At 31.4% G+C, this 23,717-nt stretch overlaps 1 protein-coding gene across 1 annotated transcript; it reads left to right on the top strand.

Moving 5' to 3' along the window:
• The first annotated feature begins 1,179 nt into the window (after window positions 1-1,179).
• On the top strand, window positions 1,180-23,487 carry LOC149411586 (uncharacterized). Its single transcript, XM_089646691.1, has 3 exons — window positions 1,180-1,339; window positions 16,256-16,405; window positions 23,222-23,487. The coding sequence occupies exons 1-3, from the start codon at window positions 1,180-1,182 to the stop codon at window positions 23,485-23,487; spliced, it is 576 nt and encodes a 191-aa protein (XP_089502817.1).
• The last annotated feature ends 230 nt before the right edge of the window (window positions 23,488-23,717 follow it).

Genomic DNA, 23,717 nt, shown 5'->3' with positions numbered 1-23,717 from the left:
CATTTTACATGAAATGTTGTATCAAATACTGAAAAAGGCTTTCACTAACTCTTCTGCCAACGGTAGAACTACTAACTCCCCCCGATATCTTTCAGATCCTTCGCCATCTTCTGTACTGAGATGGACGTGTTCAACAAGACACATCCACCTTCATTTTAACACAAAATCACATATTCTCGTACGAATGTGACATTGATGAATATAATAGCCACTTTGCTTTAAACTCTCTCGCAAATTTAAATAAATATATATGTATAATTTTATGTATACAAATATATATGTTTTTTTCATTGATGGATAAATTTAATGGGCAGAACCTCAAATTGTAATAGTTCATGATTCATAATCACCTGTGATTAAATATTACTATTTTAAGGTTTACTCACAAAATTGATCAAAAAATAAAAAATATCCATACTAGACTTGCAAAAAAGTCAATAGATGTCGCACATTAAATAAAAACGTATGTATTTATCAAAGACACTATCTAGATTGCATTTAGTTCGGGAAGCAATTTCTTTCAGATTCAGTTTCGGTTCAGTTTCAAATATACGTTTTAGAATCACTTGTATTGTTTTCAATGATTAAAGATATTTTATTCATAAATAAACTCCTGTAGAAAGTAGCAGTAAAATCCTATGTCTGCTTATTTCAATCTACTAGTATAAGTTTGTATTTATATTTTACCAGTCAACACCTGTAGGTTCAGGTACTTTTACTTACATTAATCAAGCATTGTCGACACGTGTATCAAAATTCTTTGCTCTAATCGCGCTTTGAATATCAATGTCTGGACATTCTGCATTTTATATTTGACTTGTCATGAATAATGAATTTACAGTACCTACAGAGATATCAGATAGCTCATTGCTGTGCTCATTAAACCAGGTTAAATAAAAGGTTCAAGAACAATACAATTATTTGTCAACAGCATTTGATAGCCGATAGACCATACGGGACACCAAATACATCAATCAATAGAAATAGTTATTGAAAAATCAATAATTTTTAATCATGTTTCAAAAAGTTTTGTTTCTGTTCTTCGTGAGTGCCGCAGTTCTTTGTGTGTTCGCTGATGATATCAACATAGACTCCAATTGTGCTAAAGATGAAAAATGCATCGATAATAAATTGAACGATATCTTAGTTAATATTGAGAATCAGAATGAAATCTCTATCATGGATGGGGTTACGATAACGAAGGTTCAAGAATTAGAGGAGCAAAGCAATGCTCAAAATAACGAAGATAAAACATTGATAGAGAGAGTGCAAGATTTTGTGATGACACATGAACTAAAAATTGATGAAGTTGAGTCGAGGAGCTTTGATGAAGGAAAGGGTAAGAACTTTCGTATTTTTTGGGTACCGTAAACTTTGAGGTTGTACACAATTTAGGTTTTGTAATTTTTTTACTAGTGAAATTCGAGAGGAATTTTTTAAATTATATCTATCTAGACAAAACAATGATTGCTCATGTAAAATGGGGTGACAGATAAATTTTCAACTTTGAAACAAAATAACTTTTTTAGAATATCATTTATCTCGGAAAATTTTACGTCATAATTAAACCAACTAATTTTTTACTTGTTTTCTATTTATGTTAGCTGAAAAACGTAATTTATGTGAGTGGTAGTCGCCCCATAATACGATAACTAAAAACAAATTTGTGATATTAAAGTGATTTATTTTTGGGGTACTATGCCATGTTGAACTACTTCCTTCTTTAGCCAACCACCAGGGCAGATGTGTCACATCACACACATGTCTTGAGGATTAACACTGTAATGCTGTCCGAAACGTTGGCTAAAGAAGAATATAGCTCAACATGGCATAATACCCTAAAAATAAATCTCTACAATACTTTTGGCTGTGAAAATCTCAAATCATACCTCTGTGATACTATTTCGTTTTGAGTCAACTTGTTTCAAGTCCAACTTGAAGGCATAATAGTACAAATAGGTATATTTATTTTTCGTTCCACATCTTTCATAAACCTCACATTTTAGTGGTATGTGATGATTTCAAATATGATGTGAAACCACAATGCCTAAACGCATTTGTTAGTTATAAATTACAAGTAATTTTTTTGTAAAAGATTTACTTAAACGATTATTATTTAATTCTCTATTCCTATAGAATTTCGTATATTTTTCTCTATAAATCATGCGATGAGCGACATCTGTTGAAATCTCACCATACACGCAAAATACTATTATTATTGAACGCACGAGTAAGCAGCACACATTTATTTTATCGCTAGCACTAAGCCTCTTAGTAAAGTAAGCTCTTACCTCGTGTGGTAAGCAGAGAGGTTTGAACGCCACAGATATATCTGTCAACCATACTCCACCTACCGAAATACTGTTGAACTTATAGCGATAATATGAAAATCTCGATATCATCAGAAGAAATTTGTTTAAAATTTCGTTCACGTAATAAATGATATAGTTTTTACATTAAATCCTCACAGAGGAAAATGAATTCCCTCTGGGACTATGGCATATGTTGGGATGCTTTTAAGAGGGTCTTTTCGAGGAGGGGAAGAAGTGAACGTGGATTTTGAATACTTCCATAGCTGATTGAATTCAAGAAAAAGTCGTAGAAATTACTCTTTCTCATGGGATAAATGTCAACCGAGTGCAGATGTTGGGCGCACATTTTGAATGTTTCCCAACTATTCACCGGTGCCGAACAGATCAATGACGTTAGATCTTTGGAGCATATTCCATTGAAATACTGGTAGAACAAAGATCCACATATAAATGTATACACTTATACTTTAAAGATTCAACCCGTTTGTTAAGATAGGGGATTATTTAATAAAATACATCGTATTTGTTCACAAAATAACTGTGTTTTTGCTTATGCAGTATTATTATTTTATGGAAGATATTATTTTTAATTTGTTGTCAGCAATTTTTTCCCGATTCCCAACAAAATTCATGAATTATTATTTTACAAACAATAATGATATGTTTTTCAATCATTTTTTTTTAATGGTCACTAAATTTGTTTTACGTTATGTTAATTACAAGGTGATTTTTATAGGCTTTATTTCAACATTATGTAGTGTAAAAATAGATAAATTAGGTTTTGACAGTAAATCAATCAAACCTTGGTCAAGTGGTCAATCATAAATATGAATCATTTTTCTGGTTAAATTATTAAAATGATTAATTATCATTAGCAGAAACTTTACTTGTTAATGCAATAAAGTAAGTAATCAACACATTTGTCCAAATATATACACGACTGTTTGTTTTCCTAAATAAAAAAAAATAGCAAGGGACAGTTAAACTAAGGAAGAACAATATTTCTGGGCATAAAGAATTTGATTTTTTTGTAAATAATATTTAAACATATTGTGTTTTTCGGAGGTGAAAATAATAATTCTAAAAAATGAACATCAGTAAGTTGCTTGTGTTCAAGAATCATTGAATGAAAAAAGATGCGTGTTTATATAATAAAATCAAATACTATATCGTGATTTTGAAAATAATTTAAACGCGATATGACGTGCATTCTGCCCGATCTCTTGAGCTAATAAGGCAGCATCTGGAAAGTTTTCATCTTATATAGTTGGCCGTTCCACGCTCTGTTTAAATGTGGCGCAAATAAGAAAGCTGTCAAACTAGAGAACTCATTTTTTTATTAATTTTCTTTTTAGAAAAGTTGATCACATGATTAAAATGGTAGAAGCGCCAAAGAGAGAGATCGATTGGAAAAAGCTAATTTAATTATTAAGACAAATCTAAATTAACGTAGGTACCTAATAAATAAAAGTAATTTTCACAAAAATATTTTTTCAGGTTATAATTGAACTCGACTGTAATAAAGGAAAATGAGGCAGATTTATTTATTTATTCATTTTCGGGAAATCGACAGTTTACATTTAATCAGTTTGTACATAAGTATTATTTAGTAAAATAAAAACCAATTATGGATTTTCTCCTTCTGACGTAAATTTAATTTGTGAGAAAGGCATATGAAATAAAAAAAATTATATGAAACGAAAAATTTACAAAACAATACATTTATAGCCATGGAGAGAGGATGTGGATATAAATCAATTCATAATAGAGAAATAAACAATAGAGACATAAAAATTATTCACAAACTATCAGAGAAATATTCTTTTATGGAACTCTTGTATTTGGTAAGTTCGCAACTGAAAATATCAACCTTGGAAAATACGCTATTGTGATTAATGCAAAGTCTGTTCAGGCAAGAATTCTGCTTAGAGTTTTAATCAACAGGACACAAGAGCGTGTTAACGCTGAATGATTATGTATAAACGCATTATAAGTCGTTTAGTAAATTATAATGTAATCTACAAAGCAATGGATAATCGACAAGGTATATTGTTTGGTAATAATTAAGGATTCTATGATAGGTAATACTCATATTGTCATAGTGTCGATAGTGTTATAATGTTATAAATGTTTAAGTCGGGCCATTTCAAAAGTCAGAATAATATAGGAGTATGTATGAGACGATGTATGAATGTGAATGAGGCAAGTAGTGTGTGCCAAGACCGAATTGTTTGGCCGTCCGTCCTCTTTGCCTACCCCTGCGGGGAAACGGCATTAGTTTTTTAGTTAAAACTAGTATCATATTTACACGACTGTGAAGATATTATATCATTATGGTCAGTTGAATTAACTTAACAAAATACATAAATTGTAGTCTAAGTTTTTAACGAAGAAATTTTCGTAAGTCGTTGAATTAAAAAAAAAAAACGATGGTCATACAAAACTAGACCAAAGCCAATTCAATAAATTCATTTACACAATATCATATTGATGATACATTTTCGCTTCAATTCTAAGAATTTGATCTTCATCTCCTGTTATGAAGCAGCATTAAAATAAACGCCAACAGTTTGTACAATCAAGTAAATCAAACACTACAATAACGACATCGATTAATACAATTAAATATCTTTATTCATTGCTATCCTTAGCTAAATCCTTTCATCTTACACACAATTCTCAGGAACTTTCATTGCGTCGCTTAAGCTGTTTTTGATTATGTCGACAACTTAATATTGGATGAAAAAAGCAGAACAGTTGCTACAGATAGGAAAAATCTAAGATTTCTGAAGTCACGTGAGTCAGAAAATATACCTATTAAATAAATAATTACAAGTTAATGTGATGAATTTTATCAATCTCACGGAAATTTGACGCTCAGGTAGAAAAATTTTCTAAAACATTAGTAAAAAAATATCCACGGCTGTAGGTACCTACTTACGAAATTAGTCAAAAAGTAAGGAATACCTTTTATCATTTATGAATATCCTTACTCAAAAGTTAAATAAGCACCAGTAAAAAAATATAAATAAATACTAAAATTCGATTACCGTGTGGTAAGAATTTCACTATTTTCAATAATTTAGAATGATTATATTATTTATTTGGTATTAGTTTTTTTTCGTATTATCATTATGTGGAGGTGGAGGTAAGAATGATAATAACAAAACATTGTATTCTTAATCAGAAAATAACTTTTCCAATCCAAAATAAAATATTTGTGTAACAAATAGATAATCATATTCTCACTGGGAATTTTAATGACATATTATTTAAATTGTATAGTATGGATAATAATATATAAAGTAATTTTAAATATACTAAATGGTATTTTGATTATTTTTTGTTCAGTTTAGTGGTTTCATTTTGTCTGTATTTGGTGTCAGTATATTTTCAATTTTTATCTCCCTGTTTTTTTGTATCCACCTTTTTATTTGAAATTTAAATGTTTAAATATTGTTGTGAATATTGAATGAGAGTGTAATTTTGTTGTATTTAATTGTACCCAATTTTTGTAATTGTACTTGTTGGATGTGTTTTTGACCCTGAAATTTAATGTTTCTAATATATGTGTTAGTTGTTTTACTTGTGTTTTTTTTAAATTTAAAAATGCAAAGGAATATTGTTTAAGAATATAGATGTAAGTGATATGATGTTAATTTTGTTGAATATTTCGTCAGTGCTAGTTGTTACGGGGACTTTAAGGATAATTTTCACTATGGCTTTTTGGGTGATTTGGGTTTGAGTGATTTTAGGTTATTGTCGTTTCAATCCTGCGTGATGCGGGTAGGAATCGGTATGGAAAATATAGCTACCTACGTGGTGCAAATCTCTACCTACATCGTTAATATAGCTACCTACATAGTTTTGGTAGATACCTACTTGTATGGTATAATTATAGCTACCCAAGTGGTTTGGGCAGGTACCTCTGGTAAATAGCTACCTACCTGATTCGGGTAGGTACCTGCACAGACTGGGTAGGTACCTACCTGAATAATAGCTATGTAACTACCAGCATTGTATATAGTTACCTACGTCGTTGGGGCAGGTACCTGCGTGGTCTATAGCTACTCGTACCTATGTGGTCTGGGTAGGTACCTACTAGAGAGGCCTATAGCTACGAGTGGTGGGCAGACATGTAATGTACCGTGGAAGAAAGTTGTAGGAATGTTTAGTAGGTCATAGAAAGCAGGCATGGCCTTCTCGTATCCTCTTCCAAGTCCGCGTGATACTGCTGACGCTTTTTACATTTACAGCAGTTGAGATATATTTTAATTAATATTTATTCACTAAAAAATACATTTTTTGCTAGTATTATGTTTTATTGTGAATGGTTCTGAATAACAAGTACAGCTTCTTCTCAATATCTCACACCATATCTTTATTTAGATTAGGAACTTTTATAACCAAAAACGAGTGTGTAGGACGACCTGGAGGCCTAATGTCTTTCCTGTTATGTTTTAAAAATTTCTTTTAATCTCGAAACCTTACGGTTCCTCTACAATGGTAACTGATGTAGGAGAGACCCTATGCACTACGGACATCGGTTGGATAAGTCCGTACCCTCTTATATATATCTGCACTAGAGCCAGCTCCGTCGTGTAGCTAGAACTACCACATTTGATATATTGAGCCGCGATAGGCTTCATTTAATTTTTATTTTATATTATAGAAACAAATAGTACATGATTTACAGAGTTGAAACAATATACAGGAACAAGATACTCAATGTTGTGTACCTATGATATGTTTCCTTGTAATGTCTGCTAAGTGGTGTATTTATTACTTAACTAACAGGTGACTTGTGTAGTTTATAGGTGTGCGTGTGACGTGTGTAATGTATGTGTGAGTGTTTGTGTATGTGTGTGTATGTATGTATGCGCATCGAATAGTTTAAATTATTGACATGATGCCACGTTTGAATTTGGGCAGTGAATCCGAAAAATGTCAATATTAGAGTTAAGACAAATATCATTTAGAGGATAAATGTATGCACATTTACGATAAAAATAATCAGTATTGTAATAGTGGTTTAGTAATATTGACAGTAAAAATTTGATCTTCAGAAAAACTAATTGACCCCGTTTTGGTGTTACAGTGGGAATGGATCACAAACATTCTGATTTAATGAAAAATGTGATGATGAAAAACTGCTCTTTGAATGTAACATGTGTATAATGACATAATACGACATTTTTATGAGCGGTCATTTTTTGGTTAACCTACCAAAATGCTTCCAGTTAGATATAGCAAAGTTGTAAGTTATTTTTTTGAATTTCACGTTATTTATCAAAGTTTTCTTACTTACGTCAGTAAGTAATATTAAATACATTTATTAATGGTATTTGCTTCGGAGATTTGTTTATCTGTGTTGTGATTTTGACTACTTAAATTTTTATTTTTTTGCGGTTGCTGTTGTAAGGAATAAAAATAAATAATGTAAAATAGCTTTGCTGTAATAGAGTATATTTCATTTTTTTAAAAGATTTACGCTAACATATTCGTTGCCAAGAGCTTTTGTTACTGTTAAAATTACATTTGATTGGTCCGCCCATTGATTGGCAATGAGCCGATTAAGCTCCAACTACTCACAAACGCAGTATACAAATATGGTGTTTTTCGTTCTTATGGACAAACAATGCTAAAGGTTTTGTATAGTATAGTAAACCATTCTGTCTTAAACCATCTAGCATGCTAATGTCTGATCAATACACATTGTTAACAGTTATTGACCTCTTCTTCGAGAAAAAAAGAATAACATTAAGCGTAAAGCCTTGGTCGAGTAAAATCTGAACTAAAGCGATAAAATTCTAAACAAAATACTCGAAGGATCAAGATGAACATAAAAATACATATTAATCTCTTGCTAATTGTGCATTCATTGTTGCGGAAAATATCATAGTAACACAGCCATAAATACACTGTTATAATAATCTTAATCGATGAACAAATAAATTAATACTTCAGTAATTGAAAAAAAAATAGATCACTAAAAATTTAAATATTAGGGTTCTTAAATTAATATAGTTTTATATATAATAATTTATGTTGTATTATTTTTTGCTGCACACGTTAGTAGGTACATTTTAAATCCTTGATTTGGGTGTGTTAGTTTATAAAAGTTTTTAATAAATTATCAAATTTTTTAAAAATTATTTTATATAATTATTTTTTTTATGACAATAACTAAATAATCACCGTTCATTGTAACTTATTTGTCTATTTTTATTAAATTTTATTCTTTACTTATCCCGACAAAGAAGCCATTAGTTTCGAAACATGTCGATAATTTTGATCAATTAGTAGTGATTTTAAGTTAGTTACCAAGTGATTTATTTTATTTAAAATATAATGATTTGAACGCTGTAAACAAAGTCCGTTACGGACAACTGGCTTTATCGCATACCAATACTCTGGTGACCGGAGAACACTTTCTCGTGCCATAAAAACTGGCTTTAGATGTTATTCTACTTGACGCATAAACATTTGTACAGAAAATTCAGTAATCACAAATTATAAAAAGGTATGTAACATCATAACTGATCGTTCCTCAACACATCTAATCTAACATCGTCTGATCTGTTCCTTTAGTAAAGAAAATATTACATTATTTTTCAAGGTTTATTTTGAAAGATTTTTTTTCTAAACTGTAATTTCTCCATAGCGTAAAACAGCCAGAAATTATTTAATATTTACATAACTTAGTAAAGTAAGTACTTTTTAAAAAAACGATTTCGTTCAATCGAAAAAATTCAGCTACTTGCTGAAAACTTATTTTAGAATTTTTCATTAAAATGCTTGGCTAAATTACATCTTTATTTTGTGAAATATCTCGTACAAGAAAATTTAAAAAAAAATTGATTCAGTATGTAAGGTTGTTCCCACTGGCCTCGCATTTCAAATTATTTTTGGCAAACTAATGCTTATAGACTGTAAAAAAAATAATTCATTAATTTTCAAGTATCTTATTCTTAGCCTTTTCTTTATATTATGAGTTCCTTAAGTAAATGTATAAACATTATAAACATAAATACATATCTTCAAAAACACCAAAATTTTAAGGCACTTGACTGTATTACTTGATGGCAGTTTAAATAAAAAATGTGCATGATTTTGCCTCAAACAGAAGTTTTTACCTATTCGACGTCAAGCCGCAATATTAATTTGCTTTTTACCTAACAGATAAATATAGCCTTTTACTAAAATCAATTATTTTCCAATTATTGAAAGAGTAACTATAATTTATACCATCGCATTAAACTGAATTTTGATTTAAAAAAAATAAAACAAACAATAAACAACTGCATCAAAAAGGCATCTTGTTTTCTACATAGGAATTTGTAATTGTATTAAAATTTCCACTTTCCACCAATCCTTTCTACAAATTAATTGACAAAACTGTTTCTGAATTCCAGGACATTGAGCCGCGCCCTTCATAAACAATCATTATTTATAACAACTTACAATCTTAAATATTTTTAAACAAGATGGCGGCCACACACTTGCCTGGTGACCGTGTGACCTCAAAGTGAAAATTTTTTGACCTACTTTTCATCTTTCTTGTTGACCTCTTGAGACCTACAGAAAACAGTGATTTTGTTTTTTTTTTAAGGGGCTGCCTTGTGTTTTTTGTCGAGTTAAAATATAAGACAAGATAGTAGATTCAGCCCATATTGAACTACTGATACCATCCTCTGAAATACGAATGAACCACTCAAATTAATTGCTGATTTAGGCGTAAATAATAATAAAAAAACATAGTTATAAACACTACATTTGTTACGTAGATAATAATACGTTACATTGTTTGGATGCTTTCAGTGGATGAATAGAGAAAAGTGTGTCAAATAAAAATAATTTTACAATAAAAATATATAAATTTGTTTTAAAACACTTTAATTTTAATATCACTCTTCCGGTTTCGGAAGCACCCTTCCTTCGTCAGGAGAATATTGAAACTGTTTTAATATTTTAGTTTTAATATTCTCCTGATGAAGGAAGGGTGCTTCCGAAACCGGTAGAGTGTAATTAAAATTAATGTGGTCTAAAACAAATTTATAAATTTTTTATTGTAAATTATGACGAGCCACAAAGTAAATGCTTATTACAAATATGAAAATAATTTTACATTCGAGTGGATGGGAGAAGATGTCAGGGATATCATATTGCCCACATAACACATACAACCACACACAGACACACATGCACACGTACACACACACAAACACTCACACACACCTCTCTCCTTCCCCAGCACACAAATTAACTTAACTTAACAATGTAACTTAACCTTAAAATGTATAATATACCTCATATGTATATATGTCAGCGACATGTCATTGGTACCAATTATTGTACTAACTTTTATAACTTTGTAACTATTGTCCTCTATGTAATTATGTACTGTTTGTTTCTGCAATAAACAAAATAAAATAAAATACAATAAAATAAAATATCACTAAAAGATATAAAAATAATAATACAATAATATTACAGAAAGTCCCAAGTATCTGCCAAAATAATTGAAATACAACGATATACATCAATTTTTATCCGGAACTCAAGGAGTTAATAACCTTGATATCTTTCCATCCTATTCTAGCTTTTTTTCTCTTTCGCACACGGTATACGTGTATATTGAGAGACTCGTTTAATAATTTCTCTCATTTGACTTCCGTCTCTTTCTTTCCCAGTATTCAACAATTATTAATGTATATCTTTCACCTTAGTGGCTAAAGGTATGAAATATATATTTTACATAGGGTAGATGTTGAAAAATCAGTCAATATTAAATCAACCGTGTTAAAATTAGAACATATTTATATACGTGCGCATTAAATGAGTAACACTATATATTTTGACAAGCTAATAATATTGTCTTCTTTAATTTCAAAAATCGTTCATTTTTACATACTGACAAGGATTTTGAATTCCGAAAATTCCTCTTTTTTTCCAGTGCTTATTTTAGCGCCATTATCGTTATATTTATTGGCAAAAATTATGCTAAAATTGAAGAAAAACCTTCACGTCGAATTAAATATCACATATTATTGCATATTAATAGGTTTTAAAAAATATTTTTTTTTAAACTATTTTGTTTACGTAATATGTTAGAATAATTATTAACGTATTCAAATTCTTTCATGGGCGGTTTTTTACTTCGTTTTTAACTGTGCTTTCTTCATGAATGTTTTTTATTAATCTTTACCATCGTGTATTTAAATATTTTTCCTATCCGTTATATTCTAAACAACATAAAAAATAAAACAAAACAAAACGATTTCAAAGATTTGTAGAAATCCCACAAGAGCGCCCGTGATCTTGTAGGCACCAAGCGGTTTCCGGTCAATGTCAACGGATAGTACATAGTTTCAAATTTAGAACGTGCGCCTTTCCGGTTGTTAGTTTGAATTCCAAAAGGGGAACCCCCACCTTGACTTTGAGACTTAATTCCACTACAACCAAGTAAAATCAGATAAAAATAACCCACACTGAAAAAGGTACAAATCAACATTACCAGAAAAAATACTTTCATGCATTAAAATGTTCATTTTTTACGCTGTGTCATGTATTAAGTAATAAATTTGAAAGTTGAAGATCGACCCATTGAGATGTTCACCTTGTTCCACATTACAGGTGTATAAGAGAAAACACTTTACCGTTACACGATTAGTAGGCTTCCAGCTGTGGAGCGGTGCAGAGGAAGACTTAACGATTTTTTTCTTCGTTTTTATCGATGTAAACATCGTACTATGTACTAAAAAATGTTTTTTTCCAGTTTCTGAATCTCTTTTGTTGTATCGTATTTAATTTTTTTTATAACCTAGAGAATTTTAATTTGGCATTTTTATAATTTAGGATAGTAGGTTGTAACAATCTTAATCAGGAACTCCAGAATAAAAGAATTTATAAATCGTCATTAAACGAATAAAATACAATCCCATTACAATACACCGTTTGGTTGATACGACTTAACAACTGATTCATTATAAGTCTACAGAAGTAATATATCTACAGTTAACAATATCTACATCAAGGTTGCCAATTTGTGGAGAATTAGAAGAAGAAGATTATTTCAGAATTGTACTTTTTTCGATTATCCAACCATATTGCGCACTACATTTCGTTTCCTTAAATAAAAAATAATCTAATTTTAAAGCCTGAACTATATATTACAATATTATAAAATAAATGCTAATTGCTATAGAATTTTGTTTTATTTGACTTGTGGGGACCTTGTGGGGAATTTTAAAATCTCTTCATCTCATGTGGGTATTTTAAAACATATGCATTGGCATCTCTTGTCCACATTCAACTATAAACCAAAAATGTTTTAATGCAGATTTTTAAACTAGTCAAACTTTTTATCAGGTGCGGTCATGGATGCATTTTGGCACTTTGGTTCGATACAATACCATTAGTGACGAGATTATAACATTTTACCTGCTGTTCTTTAATGTTAAAATGGGATTTTTGAGACCGGTGACGTCACGGGTCACGTCCATAGATTTGATGCGTTTTCGGGAGACACAAAATTAAAAAAAAAAAAAAAACAGCAGTTAAAATAGCTAAAACAGCTTTAAATATAATAACAGCTTTAAATATAATAATAATTGTCGCATAAGTCAAGCTTTCATCTCTTTCAAATATTAGAAACATTGATACGCTAGTTTTTTGGAGCATCTTCCATTGTAATACCTGTGCTCTAAAGATTAAGATCCGTTTGTTAAGATATGGGAATTTATCAAACGGACGGCTCGTTTCTGCAGTGTTAAGATTTTTCACTACGCTGAAATGTTGCTTATGTCATGATGGAGGACTTAAAGCCAGACAAACCAGTCGAGGAATCGAACTCACGACGGCTGGGTAACCTTTCGCATTTAAAAACTCAGCCACCAGGGCTCATTGATGTTCTCTATTCTCTCTCTCCATCACAACCAGGATGAATTATTAAGAATGTTCTCAATTCTCTCTCTCTCCGTCACAACCAAGAAGATTTGTTAAGATTGATATGTCACGACTTTAAGACTTTTTGGAGAAAATAACATTGGCAACAAGCAAACTGATTTCACTTTCACCACTTGCAAAAAATCCCTAATGAAAGCGTATTGTTTATTAAGCGTAATGTTTCTCAAGAATACGCGATCCGAAAACGTAGATATATAAGTTTGATAAATTACAACTTAAAATTATTATTGATATTGGACAATAATCGATAAATAAAAATTAGTAAAAAATATCGAGAGTCTGAGATAAGTATTAAAAAATAATAGGAACTTTAATGGTGATGTGACGAAATTACACCGACATGAATTTAAATAATTTACGCAAAAATTACGTGGAGAATTTAATTTTCTGGAATTAGACTCTTCAGAAAATCCTAACCTAACCTTACATTAGGTTTTTCCTGGCATGAAATTAATTTAGCAGACACTCGCTCTAAAATTTTAATCTACAAAAAAAACGGATTTTTTAACTGGAAAACATATCATGCAATAAAAAATAATAAGCCCGTCACCTATTTTTTTTCATGCGACTAAATAAAAAAATATATAATTTATAACTTTAAAAAAATGCTTTTAAAAGAAACGTGTGCATAATTTCCGGATAAAAATACATTTGTATGAGAAATAACTGAACGCTCGAGCACGACACGAACCTAAATCTTCTCGAATCTAAATTGAGACAATGGTTATTAGAATCACTCATAATATTTAAGTTTCGAATAGTAAGATTATTGGATCTATCAAATATTGGAGTAAGATATTTTGAACAAATTTACTGAGTGTAGCCAATTCCTGTCATACTACCGTCACACTACCGTTTGGCATTTCACATGTATGTAAATTTGTTTGTCTGTTTCGTTTCCATTTTCGAAAATCTGATTCATACACTTTTATATTTTATTTTTTCATTTTTTTTACATTCTCTCCATACAGGAAGCCCTGAGAGAAATGATTTCTTTTGCGGAATTTCCATCTTTATCTCTTTGGGCATGATGTGTGAAGGGTTTTTTAAAGGAAAGGAGAGGAAGTTTTGGGAAGGAAAAAATGTGAAGGGTCGGTAGGAATATTTGGTCAATGTGCGATAACGAACGTTTGAATTCATCCCTCCCACTTTAAAGTAAGTAAAACCAAGTAAATACACCCTTCTTTTTTATTATTACTAAGCCAAAATTGTAATATAAGCAAAACAAAAAATATACATATTTCTAGATCCATTATTTAAAGTTATTGCATAATGTTATTCTTTGATACTCTTTCAATTTCCCCATCTTCACGTTGATAAGAAAAACCCATTTTGTTTTAAAACAAAACAATAAAAAGAATACCACTACTGCCATCTGCCGGCGGTGTTTTAAAAAACGACCATAGCGTTTCCAACGCCATCTACGTTCTATTTCTCTTATTTTTGCTTTATTTTTCTCGCTACGCGGCTGTAAAAAGAAAAAATAAAGTGGAGATGTTGACACACTTACAAAAAGAACGAACGCATGTATTATTTGACGTTCTGTAAAAGAATTTAGAGCACTTGATAAATATATAACTCTTGATAATAATACAGAACTACCTGTTTTTTCTTCTCATTCCAAATAGCCTAAAGCCTAATGTTTTTTATTAATTTATTAGTTACCTACATCTAAAAATAAGGCTTACACATTAGGTTTTTAATAGTGCCTGTCTAACTAGGGATATTCTGTGTTTGGACTGGCTAATTTGTTTGCTTTATGTTAAGAATATAGTTTGTTGAGTTTTTATTGTTAATATTATATTATTTTATTGTTCATTATTACAACTAAATATGTATTTGACGGCCGGCATAGTCCAGTGGTAACGCATTGGACTGCCATTCCGAAGGTCGCGCATTCGAACCCGGCGTGCGCAAATAAATTTTATTTGATTAATTTGTGTTATTTCACAATTAATTAATTAAAATAATATATAGTATATTTGCGGCTCGTTCCAGAGTGGAAGATACTACCAGTATCGCCCTGGTGTAAGACCACCATTCAGAATTGAAACGTTGCTCCAAATGGCTTTAGCCGTGTTTAGTGACTAGATCTGAATAGTCAGGTACTTCCCCACCTTCCTCTTTCCTTTCCCCACTTACCTTCAGCCTCACAACATCCCCCAATTGGGGATGCCATAGTCTCACTGTCTCCAGACGGGAGCAGTTGGGACTCTTGTGAGGTATTCACTATAAAAAATAAAAAAATGTATATATTATTATTATTATTTGGGGAACTGCTGAAAACCAGCTGCATTCCCGGAGAGATCCGGAATGCATAGCTGAGCAGTGAACTTTTTGTCAATAGAGTTCATGTTAAAAAATATGTAAAATTTATCTATTTATCGGCAAGTAAATTATAATTATTATTATTTAAATTTTTATTAACATTGCATTTTAATTTTATAAAATCTTGAAGCCATTTTCTTCATTATGTAAGATAATTCTTTCTAGTAAACGTAGAACATAATTAATTTTATATAGTCCGTCGGATATTATCTAAATCATTAAACAGAATGCAGGTACATGTTACAGACACGTGATTTAGTAAAACGCATATTTTCTCACCAATATTTTGCAGATACATTTTCTATAATCTATTTATTTTACATTTTTTATATTTTTTTAATATCTGAGAAATTTTGCGTTTTGCGGAAAAAAGCATTAAAGATGTGCCGATATTTTGCTTAGTACTTAGTTTGGATTTTAGTTTTTTTTTATAAAAACCTAATTTTTTTTGTAGATTTGATGCAGCTGTGAACCAAAAAATGTTTAATTCTGACAAGACAAACAAATATATTTATTATCAATATGCCTCTCACCAACCCTCCCGTATAATGACATCTCCATTGTCAAATTTTCTTTACCTGATTATGCGGTAAGAATCTCTAGTGAATGAAAATGGTCCAGAAATTAATCATTTTTTTTCTTTATAGGAAAGTCCTCCAAATTGAAGAAATTCCTCCTGCCGCTACTTTTGGCCCTCAAGCTAAAAGTTGCAATCATTCTGCCGGCAATCCTGTCAACAATCACCATCATTGCAGTCAAGGGTCTTTTTGCTGGGCTTATCGCTCTTCTACTGTCAGGTAAGATCGTGATCTACCGTTTTTATTAAATTAGACCATAATATACTAAAGTATAGTATTTTCAAGTGTTGCAACAAAAGAAATATTCGCAGCATTCTTACGTGGTCCGAGGACTATTTAAAGATATTTTATGTAACTTTGAAATGGACCACGAAATAAGGAATATCATCAACATTGCGTTTAAGGGATTTGTTGATCATGTTGTAAATTAAATACATAAGATCGTGATGTTAACATTGTGATGAGTTAAGTTGGAGTGGCCTGAAGTCTAGTTATGATTTAGTGGGAGAAACACTATTAATATTGACTTTAAACATCGTTGCAATCAATTAATCTTCCCTTGATTCATCGCTCTTCCACTGTATAACCAGGACTACCAAACTTTGTAGGGTGGTCTTTTAAGTAATATTTTAGAAACACCATAAAAAGTATAGATATTCACCGTCACTGCAACGAAAGAACTACTCTTCACTGAATTTATCTCTCTTCGACCATCAAGAAGAAGAACAATCAAGGAATTCAGATTGCGCAGAAGTCTGGTGTTCTTTGCAGTAATTATCTTTGATGGTTATGAACGTAAAGACTTTGAACATCAGCGCTTGACTAATCTGTCTTTCTTATCCAGGTAAATCAAAATGTACATTTTACGTTGTGTAGCTCAAGGTCTATCTTTAGATATCTTTAGGCCATAAAGCCACTAAAAGTTGTAAGTTTCTGGATCATTCCAAAAAATTGGCACATGTTGCTTGCAAATATAATAAGAAATATTAACATATCCATGTAAATAATTTACATTTAAACATTGTTTACAAATAAGGAATCAAAAAGATTAATCTTGCTTTTAAATAATGATGACTTATTGTTCTTGCTGCTCGAATTTCCAGGAGATATGGACCGTCACATTGAAGAGGTATACAGAGTTCACCAAATCATACAATGGTACTACGTCTAGGTCAGTTCAACATCATTGGAGATGTGCCTTGTTTCACTGACTTGCCGCACAATCAGCACACTTTTTCAGCACAAATTATAAAAATACACTGCATGATAATCATTATCTTTAGTAACAGAAGAAGGCAAAATTGTTTTCACCGTAGATGATCTCATTTTCTTCTTACAAGGTGTTCGGCTAGTCGATTTAAAGCTTTCTTGGTGAAAGGTAATTTGAAACCTGTGCAATCCGCGTTTTGAAGATACGTTATATTATTTTTCTAATGCAAAATAAAAAGTACTTTCTCTATATCCACGGCATGAATTACTTATAACATATTGAATTCTATATTTAGGTATTATCTTCCTCTTTTTTAAATAAAGTTTTTTTAGAAGTTAGCGATGAGGTTATTCGATATATTAATCTTTTTTACCTTTTTTGACTCATGTACACAATCATTATTTTATACTAGATGTATGATGAAAAAACTGATAAAATGAGATGCATTTAGAAAAACTTGGATAAAAACGATGATGGTATTTAAACATGTTTTAAACAGTGATTTGACTGTATTTTTTTTTATTATTTTAATTATCTATAAAACTAACGTAATTTATCATTTATTTTTAAATAATTATTAATTAATTGATTTCTGACAAACACTTCGATTGAAGATACACGTTGTGAAAATGCCATTTTTTTAAATATTAGCACTCTAGTACACCCAAAAGTCACGAGCCGCCACTGGTACACATTATTTTATACTAGATGTATGATGAAAAAACTGATAAAATGAGATGCATTTAGAAAAACTTGGATAAAAACGATGATGGTATTTAAACATGTTTTAAACAGTGATTTGACTGTATTTTTTTTTATTATTTTAATTATCTATAAAACTAACGTAATTTATCATTTATTTTTAAATAATTATTAATTAATTGATTTCTGACAAACACTTCGATTGAAGATACACGTTGTTAGATTTGTTCTAAATAACACATGACCCACTCAAATGCTTTACTTCGATCTGTCAAACTCCCTGTATAGGTACACGATAGAATGCCAAGAAAAAATAGTTGGTGATAATCATCACAAACCCGTTTGACTGCCAAGAGGTAATTTGACAATTTAACCGTTCTGTAGTAGGAGGTAGATAGGTATGTAAGTAACTGTGAAATAGTTTCATTCATTCATGTTTCGTGTTAGCATTTGTTATCATCATACTTATCTCATTCTTGTGCTCGTCTTTATATCAGACTTGGGTGATCAGTAACCTAATATCTTATCAGTAATCCGAGTCATCGAGTTATATGATGCTGTTGTCCTGGTAATTTTTTTTCAGGCTAGTTTGCTTCCTGTTTTGATACTTACGTAATTTTGTAATCTCTCATAAACGAGAATCAAAAAGTCGGCTAGTGGTACAGTTTGTGATTTTGACAATAACCTGACGCGACAACTGGGCGTGGATCCTACAATTCAGTAAATATAAGATCCTCAGACGTGTGCATGGAAAAATGATGCACGATAGTAATATTGATGGGGGAAAATGGGATGTTTGCTTTGGTGATTTTGACGAGTAAGTGTGATTAAAGTATGAAGTTTGAGATCCACAAAAAGACTAAAAACAATATAACTTTTTTATACGTGACCTTTTTTTATTTTTCATTCATATAATAAAGTAGGAAAATTAAATTGTCAGTTCGAGCAGTATTAGAGTGAGACAGCAAAGTCTAACGTTTATATACTATAGAGTCTGCTCACTCACTCTCTCTCTTTATATACTGGTTTTCCCGTAAAATAATTTAAATCTTAAAAATATTAATTTTTAACTAACTTATTATAATAAAGCACTATAGTATATAAATAATATTTAATAACTCCTCCACTTTACCTCATAAATAATACTGGTGAGGGCGGTAGCCATTTTTCTCTACTTTTATCATTAGAAGCTAAAAAAAGAAGCTAGCATGGGATTGAACCCGCAACGTCGTAGTAAGAACCTGTCGCAAATAATTTGTTAATTATTAATCAATTTTATGAGTTAGATCACGTTAAAAATCAAAGAAACAAAAAATATGTACGAGGCGATGTGTGAAAGAGAATGATGTAAAAATATGTGACAAGTGCCAATACAATGTTGTGTAGCATCATATCTGTCCACCCTTGTGAAGAAAATATAATGATTTGTTAGTTAGGAGGTTAAGACATAGTGGTTTCGCAAAAATATACGCCAAAGTCATCAAATGGTCATTAAGAACCATTTAATTTTTTTGACAGGTTCCATTTAAATACCGATTCTTAGGACGGGTCGTTTCAAAGAATTTGAAGAATTCATAGAATTTTAAAATGTTAAATTTCAAGTTGTGTTGAAGGTATATTTGGGATCTATTATTATTTCATTCTGGGTTATTTAACAGTACTTGGGTAGTAACAGAGCTTGAATGGGACTTTCACAGAATTATAAATTGTTCGTATTTTGTGAAACAACCCGTCTAAAGTCCGTCTCAGCATTGGAAAAAATTGTGATCAACAGAAGGAGATAACATATTGCTTAACTTGTCAGCTTATTACAATTCGATAGAAAGCTGAAACACATCTAAAATAGGTGTTTTACAAGTATTTTTCAAATGTCAAAAAAAACAAATGGCGCTGAATGGCCGTTTGATGAAAATGTCAACTTATTATTACATTCCAATTATTGTGCCTTAATGAGTGTGACATAAAAATCAAGAGTTCTGCCTGATTAAATTTTCAGGCAATTAAAAATAATGAATCTCACTAAATTGAATCTCAACAAATGTGATTAATAATTATCCGCTTAATAATAAATCTATCTTTTTTCACACAAAGAAAGTTATGTTTGCACTTCAGAATACAATTTTGAGAAGCACGATGCTCAAATAACACAACAAAAAAATCTCAAAATGATGACATGTTGGTTTTCTGCACCGCACTTACAAATGCATTTAAGTATATTTCTTTTTTTATAATCACATGCACTCTATGAACTTTTTAGTGTTGGTTTATCTACGTCTGTAGATATCTTGCCTTGATCAACGCGAGGTGAAATCTACCTTGTTATTTATCAATGTTTCAAACGATATTTGTCAAAAAATGTTTGTATATAATTGTAACTGTGCGTGTTGACTTTTGTAATTAAAATAATTTCGATTGTGTTTACAGAACTTACTGGAATGGTATTTAGTTTTAGTGCTGCATTTGAGAAAGACATTTTTTAGAATCAAAAATTTCCTATAAGCTGTTTTATTCGTATTAAAATACCAGATTTGAATCGTCAGGTATTTATCAACCTTCCTGTACCTATCTTCATCTCCATTCCACTCCCTCCAACCTCTCTTCAGCCCAAATAAACTCCGTTTAGGAATACCATAAACCGACAAGGGCTGAGGCATGTTAGACAGTAAACAGATGAAAGATCCGTGAATGCTTACATAGTCAAAAGTTACACACAAAATTAAATAACTGTAATATTCCCCCTTCTCATTCTTTTCATCCTTGTATTCTTACTGGCTCTATGAAATTGTGACTTTTACGCGTTTTTCACACTAATAAATATATATGCTTTCTAGCGCAGACCCGTGAAAAAACAGGAAAATTAAAAAATAAATGAATAATGCATTTTTATTATAAATTCTTTCCTTGTTTTTGTGATTTTAACAACTACAAGCACTGAGCAATATATAGGACATAAAATAAAAACCAATTATATTCTGTGCTCAATCTATTTTGAGCTTGTCGGCAGGTTAGATTTTTGAAGTTTACTTTTTATTTGTATTGTTTTATGTACAGGGTTTTCCAATAAGAGGTGTTATTTTGATATTTAATCGTAAAAGATCAATGGTTTCGTTGCTTGTGTAGCACGTAGCGCCGTTTTGTTGAAAGTAAATGTTTTTCAGATCAATACGATTCAATTTCGGCCATAAAAAATCATTAATTATCTCTCGATAACACAATCCATTCACCGTAACTGTTGATCCAGCCTCATTTTCGAAAAAGTAAGGTCCAATGACTAAGCTGAACAATAAACCTCACCAAAAAGTCACACGTTGAAGATAGAGAGGCTTTTTAACAATAATTTTTGAGTTTTCCGTGCCCCAGATGCGACAATTTTGCTTGTTGATGAAGCCACTGAGGTGGAAATGGGTCTCATCACTCATGATGATTTGCATTAGATTCACTCAAGTGAATTTCAATAATTTTAATGCATTGTTGAAGCGTGTATCGTTCCATTTTTACTAATGGTTTAGTTTTTACTTGTCAAATGTTAAAAATGACAGCTTTAAAAGTAAAATCTACCGAAATAGCGGGCTATTCAAAATGACTCCTCTTATTGGAAAACTACAATACATCGACTTAAATTTTTAAATTTGACTGCCGGCATAGTCCAGTGGTAACGCATTGGACTGCCATTCCGAAGGTCGCGGGTTCGAACCCGGCGTGCGCAAATAAATTTTATTTGATTAATTTGTGTTATTTCACAATTAATTAATTAAAATAATATATAGTATATTTGCGGCACGTTCAAGAGTGGAAGATACTACCAGTATCGCCCTGGTGTAAGACCACCATTCAGAATTGAAACGTTGCTCCAAATGGCTTTAGCCGTGTTTAGTGACTAGATCTGAATAGCCAGGTACTTCCCCACCTTCCTCTTTTCCTTCCCCACTTACCTTCAGCCTCACAACATCCCCCAATTGGGGATGCCATAGTCTCACTGGCTCCAGACGGGAGCAGTTGGGACCCTTGTGAGGTATTCACTATAAAAAATAATAAAAAATTAGACTCCGCATCTCATTCCCGTGCAGAGATATTGCGTTTAGTATTCTTAGGGCGTCTTCAACTTCTTATACCATTCAAACTACTTTTTAAACACTCCTGACACTATTAGAAGGATTAACATTGAAACTTTCAGCGAATTCACAAACATACGCAGGCTGATTTTTTTATATATTAAAACTAAATGTATCCCGCTACGCATTGCTGTGGCTCAGTATTTATTTTTCAGACAAAGAAACATTAGTGCATATTGCTTTTACGTCCAAACGATGACGCTGTTTTACAAAAAAAAAGCATACGATTTTTTTCGGTCACAGGTGAAATCTTTATAATATAGGTAAATAAAATTCAAATTTTAAATTACAAATTTCAAAGCAATCTGTGAAAAACTTGCGGAGATTTAAGGTTTTAAAGAAACGAACATTTACATTTGTATTTATACAGGGTGTCCGGAAACTCGTAGTACAAGCGGGAAACTGGTGAATCTACATCACATTTGGAGTCGATTTTGTAGTATATATATTTTTTTGAGCTTTCGTTATCGAGTAAATCGAGTTTGAAGTTGATTTTTTTTTTTTTTAATCAAATTCTTATAAATTATTACTGAAGATCAAAGTACCCAACTAATTAAAACTATTTGAAAATATTTTTTTTTGGTTTTTTTTTTTTTTTTTTGAAAATGCTCAAATCAAAAAACTTTATGTTTTTTTGGGTTCCCCATGTGGTGTAGATTCTCCAGTTTCCCGCTTGTACTACGAGTTTCCGGACACCGTGTATAAATATAATGTGACATAAGCCCCACTGCGGAAATTAACAAAAATAATATTTACCTTATAACATTTCTGTGCTCCTGGAATTTTTTCATGTAGACAGGTTTACGTTTTGAAGTTATTTTACTATAAATACCAGCACGGCCGTAAAAAATCACTTATGAAAAAACAATCAAAAAAATTATTTTAGGAATTCAAATAATTAGTTTCAATTTATAAAATTACACTTAAAATCTAATTTTAGCGGAGTATAGTTCGACGTACATCGTAAATTAGTATTCAGATGATTCAAAATAATTATCTTATGTATTCCAGGTGGCACCGTCCTGAAATCCTTCGGCGAGGACAAACAAGACCGAGTAACCACCACCATCCTGGCCTCCCCGATCCAGTCAGAATTGCGGCCCCACCACGAGTACCGCTGGGCGCGCGTGGGCGCTGAGGGCGGACAGAGCTTACCGCCTCAGGGCGGGGGCGGGAACGCTTCGCCTCAGGGCTTCGTCCCGCAGATGCAGCAGGTGATCGACCCCTATGCGGCGTATTCAGGCTACCAGATGGGGCAGTTAAGCCCAGTGCAATAATTTAAGTAACTATGTTTTTAAGAGATGATTTTATTGGATTTGTAACGTCCAGTCCTAAAATAAGTCTTCAAAATTGGTTAAAGTTTTTATGTATAGAGTTGTTCAGAAAATAAAAATTAACATGTGGGATATGGTAAAATATACTTTCAGGACGGGTTGTTTCGGAGAATTTGAACAGTTCATCAAATTTCAACGTTCTTTTCCGGGTTCTGTGAAAGTCCTATTCAAGT

Source organism: Hesperophylax consimilis, chromosome 25 (genome assembly GCF_061612785.1).
Source record: "Hesperophylax consimilis isolate HC1 chromosome 25, BYU_Hcon_1.0, whole genome shotgun sequence".
Taxonomy (NCBI): Eukaryota; Metazoa; Arthropoda; class Insecta; order Trichoptera; family Limnephilidae; genus Hesperophylax; species Hesperophylax consimilis.
Note: the sequence above shows the minus strand (reverse complement) of the source record. Positions and strands in the feature narration are given on the sequence as shown.